The 15,258-nt window shown below is 35.4% G+C and overlaps 1 protein-coding gene across 3 annotated transcripts in view; it reads left to right on the forward strand.

The window, feature by feature from the left end:
- The window catches only part of tzn (hydroxyacylglutathione hydrolase tenzing norgay), an 85,338-nt gene that overhangs the window by 3,422 nt on the left and 66,658 nt on the right, over positions 1 to 15,258 (forward strand). The window contains exon 1 of one of the 3 annotated variants that reach the window (XM_090411697.1): positions 9,567 to 9,883. The exons of 1 other annotated variant lie outside the window; for it this stretch is intronic. In XM_090411697.1, the coding sequence (XP_090267823.1) occupies positions 9,808 to 9,883 (76 nt within the window). In that variant the 5' untranslated portion in view covers positions 9,567 to 9,807. Of the gene's footprint in view, positions 1 to 9,566; positions 9,884 to 10,311; positions 10,432 to 15,258 lie in introns of those variants that run through there. One more of the 3 variants, XM_090411699.1, reaches the window with a different exon arrangement.

The following is a 15,258-nucleotide window of genomic DNA, read 5'->3' on the forward strand; positions in this document are numbered from 1 at the left end:
AATGTATATTATACTTAACAATAAATTAATTCCATTGTTAATCCTATGCCTAAATATAAGCATAAGCACGAAGAAACTTCATGAATCTCATCCAGATTATTTAATAATAAAGTGATAGATCTTTTTTCCTACTTGTTATATGGAAAATATGTGATTTTTGCGTTGATTTAATTGCTTGGGTCTGGCTCCCACCAATGAAACCTCAATAAAGGATGAAACCAGTCTGGGTAGTGACCTTGAAACTTTCACCTCTATAAAAGTTGTTGTATACCCTCTGTCCAAAAAGAAACTGAACTTTTCAAAAATACAAGAAACTAGTGGCGCCACCTGTAGTATCTTTTTGTTGTCGACAGCCGCAACCTTCATTAGTGTTGTGTCGACTGTTTGACAATTCTTTCATTAGAAGCCGAGCTATGGTGCCAAGAGTGACAGTATATTTTAACGAACGGTCGGTCGTCACCATATTCATGCCGTACGCGACGAATTCTCACTATCAATCGCTTCAAAACTTCGAGATAAAACTCAACATTGACCGTTTGGCCAGGCTGAATGAATTCTTTGTGGATAATGCCCTTGGAATCGTAGAAACAAATCAGCATTGTCTATACTTTTTGGGTTCTTCAAGCGACTTTTTTTCGGAAGCGCCTCTTCTGGTGGTCTCCATTCAGCACTCTGGTGCTTTGTTTCGGGCTCATACTCAAAACACCACGTTTCGTCACCAGTAACGATCGTTTCAAGGAAGTTTGAGTCCTTACGAGCGGTTTTAACGAGGTCCTTGCAGTATTTAATTCGATTCATTTTTTGGCTGTCGGTCAACTTGTGGGGAACATATCGCGATTTCAATTTACGAAGGCCCAAACTCGCGGTCAAAATGTTGTGCACAGTTGATTTTGGAATCCCAATTCATCTTCAATCAATTTCACGGATTTTGAGTTTTCTTTGATGAAATCACGCACTTTTTGGATGTTAACTTCGCGCAATCCAGTTTTTGGATGGCCCAGCTTTTCGTCATCAGCGTCTCACAGCCACTTTGAAATCGTTTAAACCACTCGTAAACATGGGATAAACATTCATCACCTTATGCTTTTTGAAGCATTTGATGCATTTCGGTAAAACCTTTACCAAGTTTAACACAAAAGTTAATCGCAGCTCTCTGTTTGAAACTCAGTTTCCGACCGTTCGTCAAAACACACTGTCACTATAACTCGGCTTCTAATGAAACAAATGTCATAAACAGTTGAAACAACACTAATGAAGGTTGCCGTTTTCAACAACAAAATGATACAACAGGTGGCGCCACAAGATCTTCTATTTTCAAAAAGATAGACTATAGACTTATAGTTCAAGTCTAGTGGCCAACTGGAAGGACTCTTTCTAAGCCTTTCTTCGTCCAGTTCCCGAGTTATTCGATCTCTGGCAGAGCAAGTGGGTTTTTTTCCTGGAAATTCGATTTTTTTTGTCCTGAAAACTCTAGAAAAATCGACGGTAGAACCTGCATTATTTCAGACAATAACATATCCTGTTGGAGTTAGGTATCAAGAGATGGCAAAAGAGATTAGGTACCAAGAGATTGTTTGCCAGTCTCTTCATCTGTGTGCCTATAATTAGTGATAGACATGGGCCAGCTATCTCTGATTGGCTACCAGTAGAAATTGAAATGCCTACCCGGTCTCCAAAAGCTAGATAGTGTTTGTAATCCTCGCCTACTCTTTATAAGGGAACAAAAGGTGTTAGCTTATTATTATTATTATTATTATTATTATTATTATCAAAAAAATCAGCTAACGCCTTTTATTCCCTTATGGGGAGTAGGCGTGGGCTTTATACCCTATCTAGCTTTTGGAGACTGAGTGGGCAGTTCAATCTCTACCGGTAGCCAATCAGAGATAGCTGGCCCATGTCTATCACTAATTATAGCAGCCAACAATGAAGAGGCTGGCAAACAATTATTGCCATCTCTTGGTACCTAACCCTAACAAGATCTGTTACTGTTTGAAATAATGTAAGTACCACGGTCGATTTTCTTGTGTTTACGGGATGAAAAAACCCGTAAACACATTTACGTTTTTTTTTTTTCTTGCCTATGCCAGTGATCGACTAACTCGGGAACCCGTCAGGAAAGGCTTTGAGACTCGTATCCCTGTAGAAGCGTGGTTGCATCCATAGCACTAGACTGCACAATGAAATAGTATTCTAAGTTCGATTCTAGTTGCTAACTAAGCATTTTTTCTAAGATTTCCTTCCATTGGTTCACGTGTTAGTCGATTTCGAAAACTCTAGAAACTCAAGAAAAATGGACTTTAAAATCAACCCTATTTCAGGCTATAATATACTGCTTTAGTAATATATTGACTGAGGAACCACGAGATTGCGGCAGTTGTCTGCCGAACATATTTGATATAAATATTTTATGGCTGTGTATTTTTCAGTTAAGTGCTTCTTTCAAGTCAAGCGTGTTTATTTTGTGTCGAGTATTTTTGCATTTGACATAATTGGTTTGTATTTGATATCAGATTGTATGATTATGCATCGTTGCAGCGAAGCCTAATCTCGCTATTGTGACAGCTTGTGGCTGTTAAATCTTCTTTGTAGCTACGTATGTAAATCCTTGTGTTAGATATTTTTGGTTATTCATATAATGACGTGTTTGATGAAACAATTTGAGAATGATATGTTATAGTGATCGCGTTCTTGTTGTTAAGCCTAATACTGCCATTCTCTGAGAATATATACTGGATATTAAATGAAATCTATTGATTATAAGTGTATAATACTGAGATAATTATTTCAAGCAACGTATGTAAATTTTGTTAGGTATTGTTTAATGTTGTTTAATATGAGTATTTTATTTTAAACTTAGTTCAGAACTCAATATGATAACAAGATCACAGACAATTTGTTTGAAAGGGCACAATCACACACCTAATATATTATCTGTTTTTAATAAATTACTTGCTAGTGAAAGTTTGGTGGATGTAGCATTATCGTGTGAAGGAATGACCCTTAAGGCTCACAAAATAGTATTATCTGCAAGCAGCACTCTTCTGTACAGCTTATTTTTAGAGAACCCAAGTAGTCATCCTGTTGTGACATTAAATGACATGAAGTTTGACGACTTAAGGTTGATGATCCAATATATGTACCATGGTGAAATTAATATTTCATGGGATATGCTTCCATCATTGTTAAAATCTGCAGAGTTCCTAAAAAATGAAAGATTTTTTGGAAGTTGCTAATAAGTACAATGATTCTGTGGAAGGCATACAGCAGAGAGCTTCAGATTATGATCGTCACGAAGCAGGGAAACCGATCATTGTTCACTTGGTTGCTGAGGGCCAACTGTCAGATGAAAGTGTGCACACGGGTGTATTGTCTTGTTCAGTGTCTGATGCTACAGTTGATTCTCACCTACCAGTCACAACCTTGGATAGTGATGACAACAGTCCTTTCATCAATTCAGGTGAATGTGTGCATAACGGTGTGTTGTCGGTTTCTGATGCTGCAGTCACGGTTTTTAGCGGTGATGATGGTCCTTTCATCAATTCAGGTGAATGTGTGCATGGCAGTGTGTTGTCGGTTTCTGATGCTACGGTTGATTCTCACCTGCCAGTCACAATCTTGGGTATGTCATCTGAGTCAGCCATTTCTTCTGTGGTTGCTGGGGGTGTCAATCCAGATTACTTAAGATCTTGTGTTTCTATAGTATCCCCCCCTCTTGAATCTGATGTCAAAGTAGAAACGAAAGATTGTGCAGTCCATTCCACATCTTCTAATATATCAAATGTTTTGCCTGTATTAAGTGACTCGTATGATCGCAGAAGTTTTAATGTAATAAATGATGATACATCTGGTTTGACTAATATCCCAAGTTTAAGTGATCATCAAGACTTTGCAGTTAGCTACCGTCAGTAACATAGGGAACATACATGTTTTATACAGCCATATCCCAATGTATCTGATAGAAGCATGTGGAGTAGACTGTGTTGTGCAAGTTCTCCTGAAAGAAATGAACGGACATTTTTAAATGACTGTAATATATTTTATAATTTTGATCATACCAAATTATATAATCTATCTTTTAGAATTCCAATAGGTTCTAATGTTTTTTATGGAATAGGAAGTATGGGGGGATTAAGAATGACAAAGTATGAGAATGACAGAAGTGAATATGTGCATGGAATAAATAGTGCAGAAATAGAAACACACATACTGCTGAGTGATATACTAAAGAATGTGAGAGAGGTTCAGGAACAAAAACAAGCATCAGTGGGAGTAAACGATGTCAAGTTAAGAAGAAGCAAAAAAGATGTTGTGCTATATGGGAATTCTATAATTAAGGGTGTGAAGGATGGTAGAGTAATTAAAGCGTGTTATCCAGGGTCAAAGATTAAGGATATAACTGTGAAATTGCAGAAAGATAGAGTGAGTGAGATTATTGCAGTTATAGGGACGAATGATCTACATAGCGAAAGATTTTCTGTAAGACGGGATTTGAAGAATTAAATGATAGCAATGAATGCAAAGAGTGAGAGTGGAAAGATCATGAGTGTGCTACCACGATTTGGTTGTGATGAAATGAACAGAAGAGCAATTATAGTAAATGGAATGGTGTCCAGATTGTGTAAAAGGTTTTGCAAAGAAATGAAACTGAATATTCATTTTATGAATGTCTGGGATGAGCTTGATAAAAGGAAGGAGTATTTTAAGAGAGATGGTTTGCACTTAAATGGATTAGGAGCTTTGCATTTAGAACATTTATTGATAAAGGACAGAGTAAAGGGTCATAAACAGGGAAATGGGATTTGCTAAGGAGGCAGGTGATAGAGTCAGCTGTAAATAGTACTAAGTTCATTAATCGTTGTGAAACTGGGATTAATTGTTCGCAGAATGTTAACAGTATACAGAGTGGGGTAATTCTCACACAGCGATATTATGGGAGGAATGGAGTATTGCAGTTAATGTATACTAATGCTCGAAGTATTAGGAATAAGTGTGAAGAATTTTTGTCATTACTTAGTACAACATGGCCAAAAATTATAGGAATTAGCGAAACTTGGTTAACTAAGAATGATATAGTTATTGGAATTGAATGTAAGGGCTAGAGTATTTTCAGGCAGGACAGAGATGACAGAATGGGGGGAGGGGTTTTATTAATGATAGACGAAACATTAAAGCCAAAAAAGATAGAAGTACCTCACTATGACAGGCATGTAGAGGGCAGTTCATTAGAGGCTGTTTGGTGTGAGATAGAGATTAACAAGGCGAAATATGTAATTGGTTGTTGCTATAATCCAAGGGGAATAAGGGAGAATGTACATAGCATGTATTGGCAAATTAGCACGATGAGTAAAGGTCAAGTAATTATTATGGGGGATTTTAACTTTGGGGACATAGATTGGGAGAAAGAATGGTCACAAGGAACAAAGGAAATGGAGTTTATACAATTGTTAAGAGATAATTACCTGAGACAGCATGTGATGGAAGGGACAAGAGATTCTAGAGTGTTAGATCTGGTCATAACATCGGAGAACATATCAATAAGTAATTTAGTTACAATGTCTCCACTTGGGGAAAGCGATCATGTGGTCTTGACCTGGGAGATTGAAAGACGTGCTGAATATTCTATTAAGAATGGGTATATGTGGAATTACAAGGCTGGTGATTATGGCAAGCTGAGAAGTCAGCTTTCAGCTGTATTATGGCATGAGAAATTCAAGGGGAGAGATGTTGATGGTGCGTGGGAGATTCTCAAGGAGTATTTGAAGAAAGCTGTATCAGACCGCATTCCCAGAGTCAGAAGGAGAAATCAAGTAGGAGTAAAATGGATGACTAATACTATTAAACAAGAGTTGCAGATAAAGAAAAGGTTGTGGAAGATGTATAAAGAAAAAGGTGATGAGTGTTCCAATGAACAATATAAGGCAAAGAGAGTAACCTGTGGTAAGGAAAGCCAAAGATAATTATGAGAGGAAGCTAGCTGATGAATCCAAAAGAAACCCTAAAGAGTTCTTTCGCTATGTGGCTAGTAAAAGGAAAAATATCCATGGAACGATTACTTTAAAAAGTGTTGATGGTAAGGAAATTACTGAAGCTAATCAAATAGTTGAGTTGCTTAGTGATCATTTCGCAAAAGTGTACCATCTTCATAGTGATAGTGCAGTGTCAGATGTGCCATTGACTGATGAGAGTATAGAGATAGATGAAATTGAGGTGCTTAATATATTAAAGAACCTTAATGCTAACACTGCCATTGGGTTAGATGGCATATCGGCCCATGTGTTACGAGAATGTGCAAGAGAATTAGCAACTCCTCTAACTAGGATGTTTAATTTAAGCCTCAGTTCTGGTAAAGTGCCAATAGAGTGGAAAGAGGGGAAAATAGTTCCGTTGCACATGGGAGGCTCTAAGACTGAGGTTGCAAATTATAGACCAATCAGTATATCTGGAGTGGTGGTTAAGATTTTGAAGAAATTAGTTAAAATTAGACTTCAGGACTGGGTGGACAGCAATATGATACTTTATAAGGGCAACATGGTTTTGTGAAGGGTAGGTCTTGCCTAAGTAATTTGCTTATGTTCTATAATAAAGTAACAGTGGAGTTGGATAAAGGAAATCCTTACTCAGTGATACTGCTTGACTTTGCAAAGGCTTTTGACAGGATTACACATGGAACTCTGTTACATAAATTAGAGCAAATGGGTTTGGATCCGAAGATGATGATTTGGATTAAAGGATGGCTGGCGGACAGATATCAAAGAGTGGTTTACGGAGGAGCTGAGTTCAGGAAAAGGCAAGTGATTAGTGGTGTACCTCAGGGCTCAGTTCTTGGTCCTCTATTGTTTAATTTGTACATCAATGATATTGGAAATACCTTGAATGGAAATATCCACTTGTTTGCTGATGATGCAAAATTGGGAAGAGCGATAATCAATTCAAATGATGTGGATATTTTACAGGATGACTTAAATAGGCTGACGGTATGGACTGAGTAAAATGGCTGTCAGTTCAACATGGCTAAGTGTAAGGTGATGCACTTCGGGAGGATGACATCGCATGCTGTTTACTATATTAACGGAACTGAACTGCACGAAGTTGATGAGACAAGAGACTTGGGAGTTATTGTGGACAGACAACTTAAGTTTAAAGGGCATATTGCTAAGATTGCCAAAACATCACATCAAATTACATGGTTGTTGAGGAACACACTAACAAGCAGGGATAGGGAAGTTATTGTTCCACTCTATAAGGCATTAATAAGGCCGCATTTGGACTATTGTGCACAGATCTGGTCGCTAGGATTTCTTGGTGATGTGGAAGTGGTAGAGAGGATTCAGAGGCGGGTTACAAAGATTGTTGCAGGTCTGTGGGATGTTCCCTATGAGGATAGATTGATGATCTGTGGACTCCAAAAACTAGCTGATAGATGTAGGAGAGGAGATATGATAGAGGTATTTAAATTGTTAAAGGGATTTTACAGGATTGATACTGATGATATTCTTAAGACCAGTGCAGGATGTGAGAGAACGAGGGGCCATCCCTGGAGATTGTGTAAGAGTGTGGTTAACAAGGGTGTTAGGACTAGATTTTTTACTTGGAGGGTTGTGAATGGGTGGAATGCTTTGCCAGAACTGGTTGTGAATGCTTCAACTGTGAATGAATTTAAGGAGAGGTATGACAGGTATTGTGTAAATAATGGTTAGTGTGTCAATGTCGGGTCTCCCGCGATGAGTCTTTTGACTCCATGGAGACACCGTTAAAATAATAATAATAATAATAATAATAATAATAATAATAATAATAATAATAATAATAATAAATATATTTCTTGTTATAATTCTATGCTCAAGCTTAAGCAAACAAAGTTTGCAAGTGGAATACCCACATGATTTTTCTTTTACATTTTACATATTCTTTTGAGTTTAGGGACCGCAAAGTAGTATTTGCCTATGGGTGGCATATACCCTAATAACAGTCCTAGATGTATGTGAAATTCTATAGGTGGTAGACATTTTTAATCATCTACTTCCTAAAGACTAGACTTATCACCTTGTGACCATCACTGTATCCATTGAAGCATGCAGTGGCTTAAAATGTACATTTCTGATTCTAATTCAGAGTTTTCAGTTTATCTCACCTTTATTCCATTTACAATACTAAATTCAATCAGTTTCCAATCTTCAATGGTAGCATTACCATAAAAAATAAAGATAATTATACATGTAAGCCTGTGTAGTCCTATGAGACTGACATTTGCAACTATAGCCCTAGGATGCCCAAAGAAGGACCATTCTAAGTTCGATGAGTCTTTATACTCCCTGGAGATGTCACGGAATAATAATAATAATACACCTGTGCATCTGTGCACAATAAAAAAGTATACACGGATAAAAATTATGCAATATGTTTTTATCATCATCATCAAATTCCTGACATCTATCCTCACAGGGGAGGGGGAGGTGTACAGGATATTGTGATAGTACTTCATGAAAGTTACATTATTACTAATTTCCAAATCCAAATTAATCTGTTATCTGTCAAAACTTCAATATTATCAGATCTTATATTTGCCTTCTAAGGCACTTTTTACTTATCAATCCACCTGGATCTTGGTCTTCCTCTGGCCTGCCAGCCTGACAAAGAAACCTTGTCTCTCCCATTCTGCTTAAGTGACCGGCACCACATGAGATTAGCTGTGCTAACACATTCCTGAATGCTAACAATGTAAAGTTCTTTCCCAATATCCTCATTTTTAATATGATATTGCCATTGAAAAAAATGAGGATATTAGGAAAGAAAATGAACTCGAGAAAATCGACCATAGAACATGCATTATGTCATATATATTAATATACTACGTTAAGGTTAGGGGGGGGCCACGAGATGGCGAAACTTGTCTGCCTCTCTTCACCAGATGCCGTTTATAATTATGTTTTATGTGTTATTATTATTATTATTATTTACACCGTTTGTTGAAGGCGGAGACTTTTCATTCCTAAGTTTCTTTTTTTTTTTTATATCCTATTCAGTTTTTTTTTATCCTATTCAGTTTTTTTTTTTTTCCCCAAGAAGGCAACAAACTGGTACTTTCTCCTTCCAGATTAATTCGAAAATAAACTTTACACTGCAATCATTGAACCATACATCAAAATAATATAAAAAATAAGTTAAAATAGAGCATTCTTATTTGATTATGGTATCCTTATTCAAGGTGTTCTCAGCTCATACACTACGATTATTCAGCGTCCTGCTCCTTTTTTTGTAGGGGATGCTGAATGATGATTAGAAAGGGACTTTATATGAATCTCCTAGAAACAAAACAGTCACACATTATTTATTTCCGAAGGAATATATTCGATAAGGGGGGTCCTTTCAAACACAGCATTCGTTTTGGGAGTAACAAACAATAAAAATTCTTTATGTAATTTGAAATTATATATATATATAATTATAATTATATATATATATATATATATATATATATATATATATATATATATATATATATATATATATATATATATATATATGCATTATATTATTATTATTACGTGACACCTTCAAGGAGGCCACGGATTCATTTCGGAATGCGATTTATTAATTGAGACCATTACTATAGTTGTTTTATAAACTGATGTTGGAATTTAAACATAAGAAACACATAATGAGCATATGTGTTTAAAAAGTGCTTAGTGAACAGATTAAAAAATGTAATGTGTTATTCATTTCCTTCTTAATTTGGTGATTCAATATTTACCTTCCGCCATTACTCTCTAGAAAGTAAATATCAACCGTTCGATTTTGCGCATTATGTATCGCTCTTTGGTACGATTTGCTCTTGGTTGGCGCCCTTTAGGATGTGCAGTTAATACCTTTTGTAAAACAGGTAGTTTGTGTTTTGTATTAACGAGTTATTTGTTTAATTTTTTATTACTTTTTTGTTTACACATTTGCGGGGACAAAAGTTTACCTCAACGTTTTTGTAAAAATGTTTATCACAAATAGTTAATGTTAATGTAATTATCAGTCTTCGTGATCACGAAAAAAAAACCCTACACATATTTGCTTTCCGTAAATACAAGCGTAGTTGACTATATTATAGCCTAGTGCTAAGTTTTCAACGACCGGAACAAGTATATTCAACGTGCAACATTTTAAAAATGTATATTTGTCTATTACAAATGTGGTGTGTCTGAATGCCACATTTGTACACAAAATTACATCCTGAGATGGTTCGTTGCACGTACCTCTGGAATGTGATCAAATAAATACTTGTAAATATATACAGTGCGAATGGACAGAAAGAGAATTGGATGTTCTCTTAAGCTCTTAGCCAGTCAGATTACGTTTGCCGATCATTTTAACGTGTGAACAACACTTAAAAATAGTGAACAGTGATGAGACCATCTGCGATGAGTCTTTGACTTAATGGAGGTTTTTATAATAATAATTATTATTTAGAATCTAAAAGTGTACACTGTTTCTACTGTCACGTAAAGTGGATGTAATAACAATAGTTTTCGTATATATAAAACAGTTGTTTACCTATAAGAAAATAGCAAATATCCCCGGTTATTATTTTTTGAGCCTCTGAAAAATAACAATTCTCGTTGGAGAACCGTTGCATTGGTCTTTTTTTTTAAAAATCTTTTGAATGCCTTTTTTTTTTTAATTTAATGCCGTAATTTTATAATTATGCACGTTGTTTGTTTGCCATTAAAAAAAAAATCAAAGATACTAAGTTTGAACAAAACATTTAAAACCGGCGATAAATTAAAAAATTCTCTCAAGAAAATTTCAGTATCTTTTCAGTATTCATGTGTGTATATATATATACAGTATATATATATATATATATATATATATATATATATATATATATATATATATATATATATATATATACATACTTGTATATATGTGTGAAGGTCACTAAATTTGAATTATTTATAAGAGTAGGGGAGAAAAATCAGGTAGTGAACAGATAGATGGCATCAATAGCAGAATCATATTAAAAATGAAGATATCAGAAAGGAACTTTGTGTGTGTAAATTAATAAGTTAGGAATACCAAGCAATTTTATAAGGTTTTAATCTTAGCTTATAAAATTGCTTGGTATCTTTAACATAGTATATACCCAAGGTAAAAAAACTTTCTACATAATAAGTTAGGAAATTATTGATCTTATTTACTTATCTTACATGAATTTTCCTCTGTTTTTAGAATTCTTTTGAATAAAATGATCTAAAATGTTGGTGGTTATGCATGATAGTTCTTCACAGTATAAACAATGCCAGAAGAAGAAACAATATGAACTTGGCCAGCCTGGCTGACTGAGTGGTTAGCATATCCACTCTCCACTCAAAAGGCTGTGGGTTTGAATCCCACCGTGGGCATGGATGTTTGTGATTGTCTTTGGAAATACCAGTGGTGGTGGTCGGCAGTAGATGGCGTTGGTGTAGTTGCTGTGAGTTGGTGGATTGAGTGGTGGAGACAGAGTTGTAGAGCAGGTGCCCTACCTCGATGAGTCTTTGGACTCCCTGGAGGTGTCTAATAATAATAATTTGATAATATTTCATTGGTTTTCTAACCAGCATTATTGGAGCACAAATTATACAACTGTGGTGACACACAATGCTCATTTAGAGTGTTATGGAAACGATTCATAATACGGTATAACTGAAAAGGAAGTAGTGTCGTAAGTTAATTTGAATTTCTCTGACGTTAATTCAGAGAAGTTTGTGCTAATGTGGTTTTAGAATGACTGTCTTTTAGATCTTTAGCAAATTAATATTGCTATACTTGTTGAGGTTAGAGGAGTGCTTCATAGCAAATGCTGATTTTAAAAATAGTCTCTTAGACCCCTAGTGACTTCTGTGTAGCACAGATGTTTTCCTCCATTTAATTCTATGAAGGAATGTCCTTAGTATGGTCTGCCAATTCTGGATTGCCATACAAATCATTGTGGTTGTAGTTCTTGTGTTCAAGGCAGATATTAACTGATCTAACAGTATGCTCAAAGTAAACCAAGAAATTTTATAAACTCTAAGATGTGCAAGAAAATGAAGGTTTACCTTCATCCTCTTAATCAGTGGATGAAAGTAGCTGGTCCCATACCACCTTTAAACCACACATTCAATGAGATACTTTTTTCCATTCTCCTAAGGATTTCTTCTTCTTCCACTTCCTCTCCCAGTTAAAATAAATACAATTTCAACAAGTATGTACTTGGAAGTAAAGCACTGAATTTACTGAATATCATGCCATAAAGTAAATATTAAACAGAAATATGCATTCAATATATTTTTTCCATGCACACCAAATTTTGAGTTGGCATTTTAGTACATTTCTCTATTAGAGATTTGTTTTTGTTTCCAGTTAGAGAGAAAGAACAAATCTTCCCTTTTTCATTTGGTCTCATGCAAATAACAGTACATTGAATTGGTAGTGCCAGAGGTCATGTGTTGCATGTGGCACTCTCAGTAGATTAAAGAGATGTACATTATCATTAATAAGAACTTGCAAAACATGCAGAAAGCTCCATAAAAGTGGGTAAGCTAAGGAAGGAAATTTTGCTACTTTTTGAAAAAGAGAACTGCTGAAGTGTTTTGCTGATATACATGAAAAAGATACAAATATGTAATCAGAAATTATTTATGAGAAGAGAATGAAATATTCTGTGGTCATTTAGTTTTTCTCATCATGAAAAATTGTATACTTATAATATATCAGCACTGTAGGGCTGGTTAAGGATTTTTTTTTTTTTAATATATTATTTTTACATAATCTGGTACCTGGCTTCAAAGACCAAACATGGAAGCCACTTCAGGTCTCAGATAAGTGGGGTGATGGTCTCACAATGGGCAATGAAATTTATCTCTCTCATCTGAAGACAAGCACAAATATCCATTTATTTATTTATTTATTTATTTATTTATTTATTCTTATGTCAAAAGCAGCTACAGGTCAATGTCCAGACCAGAAACCCATTCCAGGGCCTCATCTGTCACCTCGTGATTGTCCTGGAGGCCACGACCATGAAATTGGCACCTTGGGCAGTCATTCACAATATGAGTGATCATCTGGGGAACAGTCATGCCTACAGTGCCTACCTTGGCCAACTAGGCCAGTGAACATGTCTCACACATGGCACTCTCAGTAAAGGGATTGCATTCATTCTTAAAAGCAAGCTTTAGTGATTTAATATTATTTTTTGAATTGATGGTTTACCTATTTAAGATGTCACAAAACAACAAAAAAAGGATTTCAACAAAACTTCATTTCATTGAACTAGCTGAAGGAGATGCACCACTGTGAAAAACATTATCATTGGTAAGAGCAAATATTTGAGATTGCAAAGCATGTACATATGTAAAATAAATAGAAACCTGGAAAAATAATAATCACAGTTCATTAGTCCATACACAAGCTAGGGAATGTTTTTCTATTTTTATTAATTTTGTATTTTTTATTTATTTTTTTCATAATCTGAAAACATTTTCTCTCAAGACCAAATGTGGAACCCACTTCAGCACCTCCAATAAGCAGGACATTGTCTCACAACAGGCAGTGAAATTCATCTCCCACCTAAAGACAATCACAAACATCGATGCCTACAGTGTGATTGAAAACTGCAACCTGTTGGTTGGAGAGCAAATATGTTAACCTCTTGATCAATGAAGCTGGCAAATTGCCACGTTATTAATTCAGTTCATTATATTTTGTGAGGACAACTGCTTTGTTATACAGATGTAGATTTAAATTGAAGAGACTAAATTAGAATCTGCTGCTCTGCAATATTGGAATTTTCTCTCTACAAAGTGATACTAGTGTTGGATCGTCCTTCCATAATAGTAATAGTACATCCTGTCTTTTGATCCGCCATCTTGTTTTAACATTGTTCTTATCAAGGTTAATTAATTGTATGTTGATTACTAATCCAAATATAGGCAAATTTCTATTATATTGTGCCACCCTATATTCAGATTAGTCTATGCAAAATAGTGTAATCAAATATTAATTAACTTTAGCAGTCTAATGTTTATACAGGGTGTTCGGGATAAATTTGACATATTTATAATTAATTATATTTTTCCGTAAGTTACATGTATTAACACACACTTCTCTTCATTTAAAAGTTTGGACCCTTCTTCATTCATATACAAGATGTCAGAAAGGATGGATAGCTGGAACCCACCTGAATCATGGAAGAGAATAACTTGTATCATGATGATTCGTGCCCGCCATCAAAATAAGGATATTACGACTGCTGCCCAATGCTCCCTGAATACAGTAAAAACAATCAGGCATGAACTAGAGACTTGCAATGGTGACTACGAGGATGTAGCAAGAAGAAAGATCCCTAGCAGACGATCTGATTGCGTTCGTACAGCAGAATTCCTCGCAAATCTGCAGGAACAGGTGTTGAAGAACCCTGGCATTGGAATTCGGGCTTTGTTCGTGGAGTTGCTAACTGTAGTCAAGCCCTGGATAACAAGGGTAGCCAATGGTAGGCCGTATGTATGGCAGCAGGATTCGACCCCTTGCCACACCTCTGGGAAAAGTCAAAAATGGTTGTCTGAAAATTTCTACGACTTCACCAGTCCAAATGTTTGGCCTCCAAACTCCCTAGACCTTAACCCCATGGATTATTTTGTATGGGGCGCAGTTGAAAAAGACACCAATCGCACTTCCAGTAATACAAAAGCCCAGTTAATGGATAAAATTAAAACAGTTTTTGCGGCCCTTCCCAGGGAGACTGTAGCATCAGCTTGTTCGAGGTTCCGAAGCAGAATTGAAGCTGTGATCGATGCTAATGGTGGTTATTTTGAGTAAATCTTGTTGATAGTATTGTAATTAACTCTGTCTGTAATGTTTTTTTGTCAATTCATTAAATTTAATAGATACAAAGAAGATTTTCTTTTTCATAGGCCAAATTTTACATTAACATTTAAGGTTCCTGCTAGATCCGATAATTTTATGAATGGTGCAGAGAAAAAGAATCACACAAAAAACAAATTGAAATCAATAAAACAAAACATTTAATGCAGGGTTATATAATATAAACATAAGCATACTTTGGATACAGGATAATACAAAATAAACTCTGTTCAACCACTCATAACATTTACTCAATTCTTGATATCAAACATTGAGTCTTTAAAATCTGAATTCTCCCTAGCAAACAAGGATAGTTCTAAAGTTCAATATCACTGAAATTCACAGCAAATATTTTAACAATTATATTCTTTAATTATCCTT

The sequence above is a fragment of the Typopeltis vanoorti genome, chromosome 21, assembly GCF_054136105.1.
Source record: "Typopeltis vanoorti isolate ZY-2024b chromosome 21, IOZ_Tvanoo_1.0, whole genome shotgun sequence".
Classification (NCBI taxonomy): Eukaryota; Metazoa; Arthropoda; class Arachnida; order Uropygi; family Thelyphonidae; genus Typopeltis; species Typopeltis vanoorti.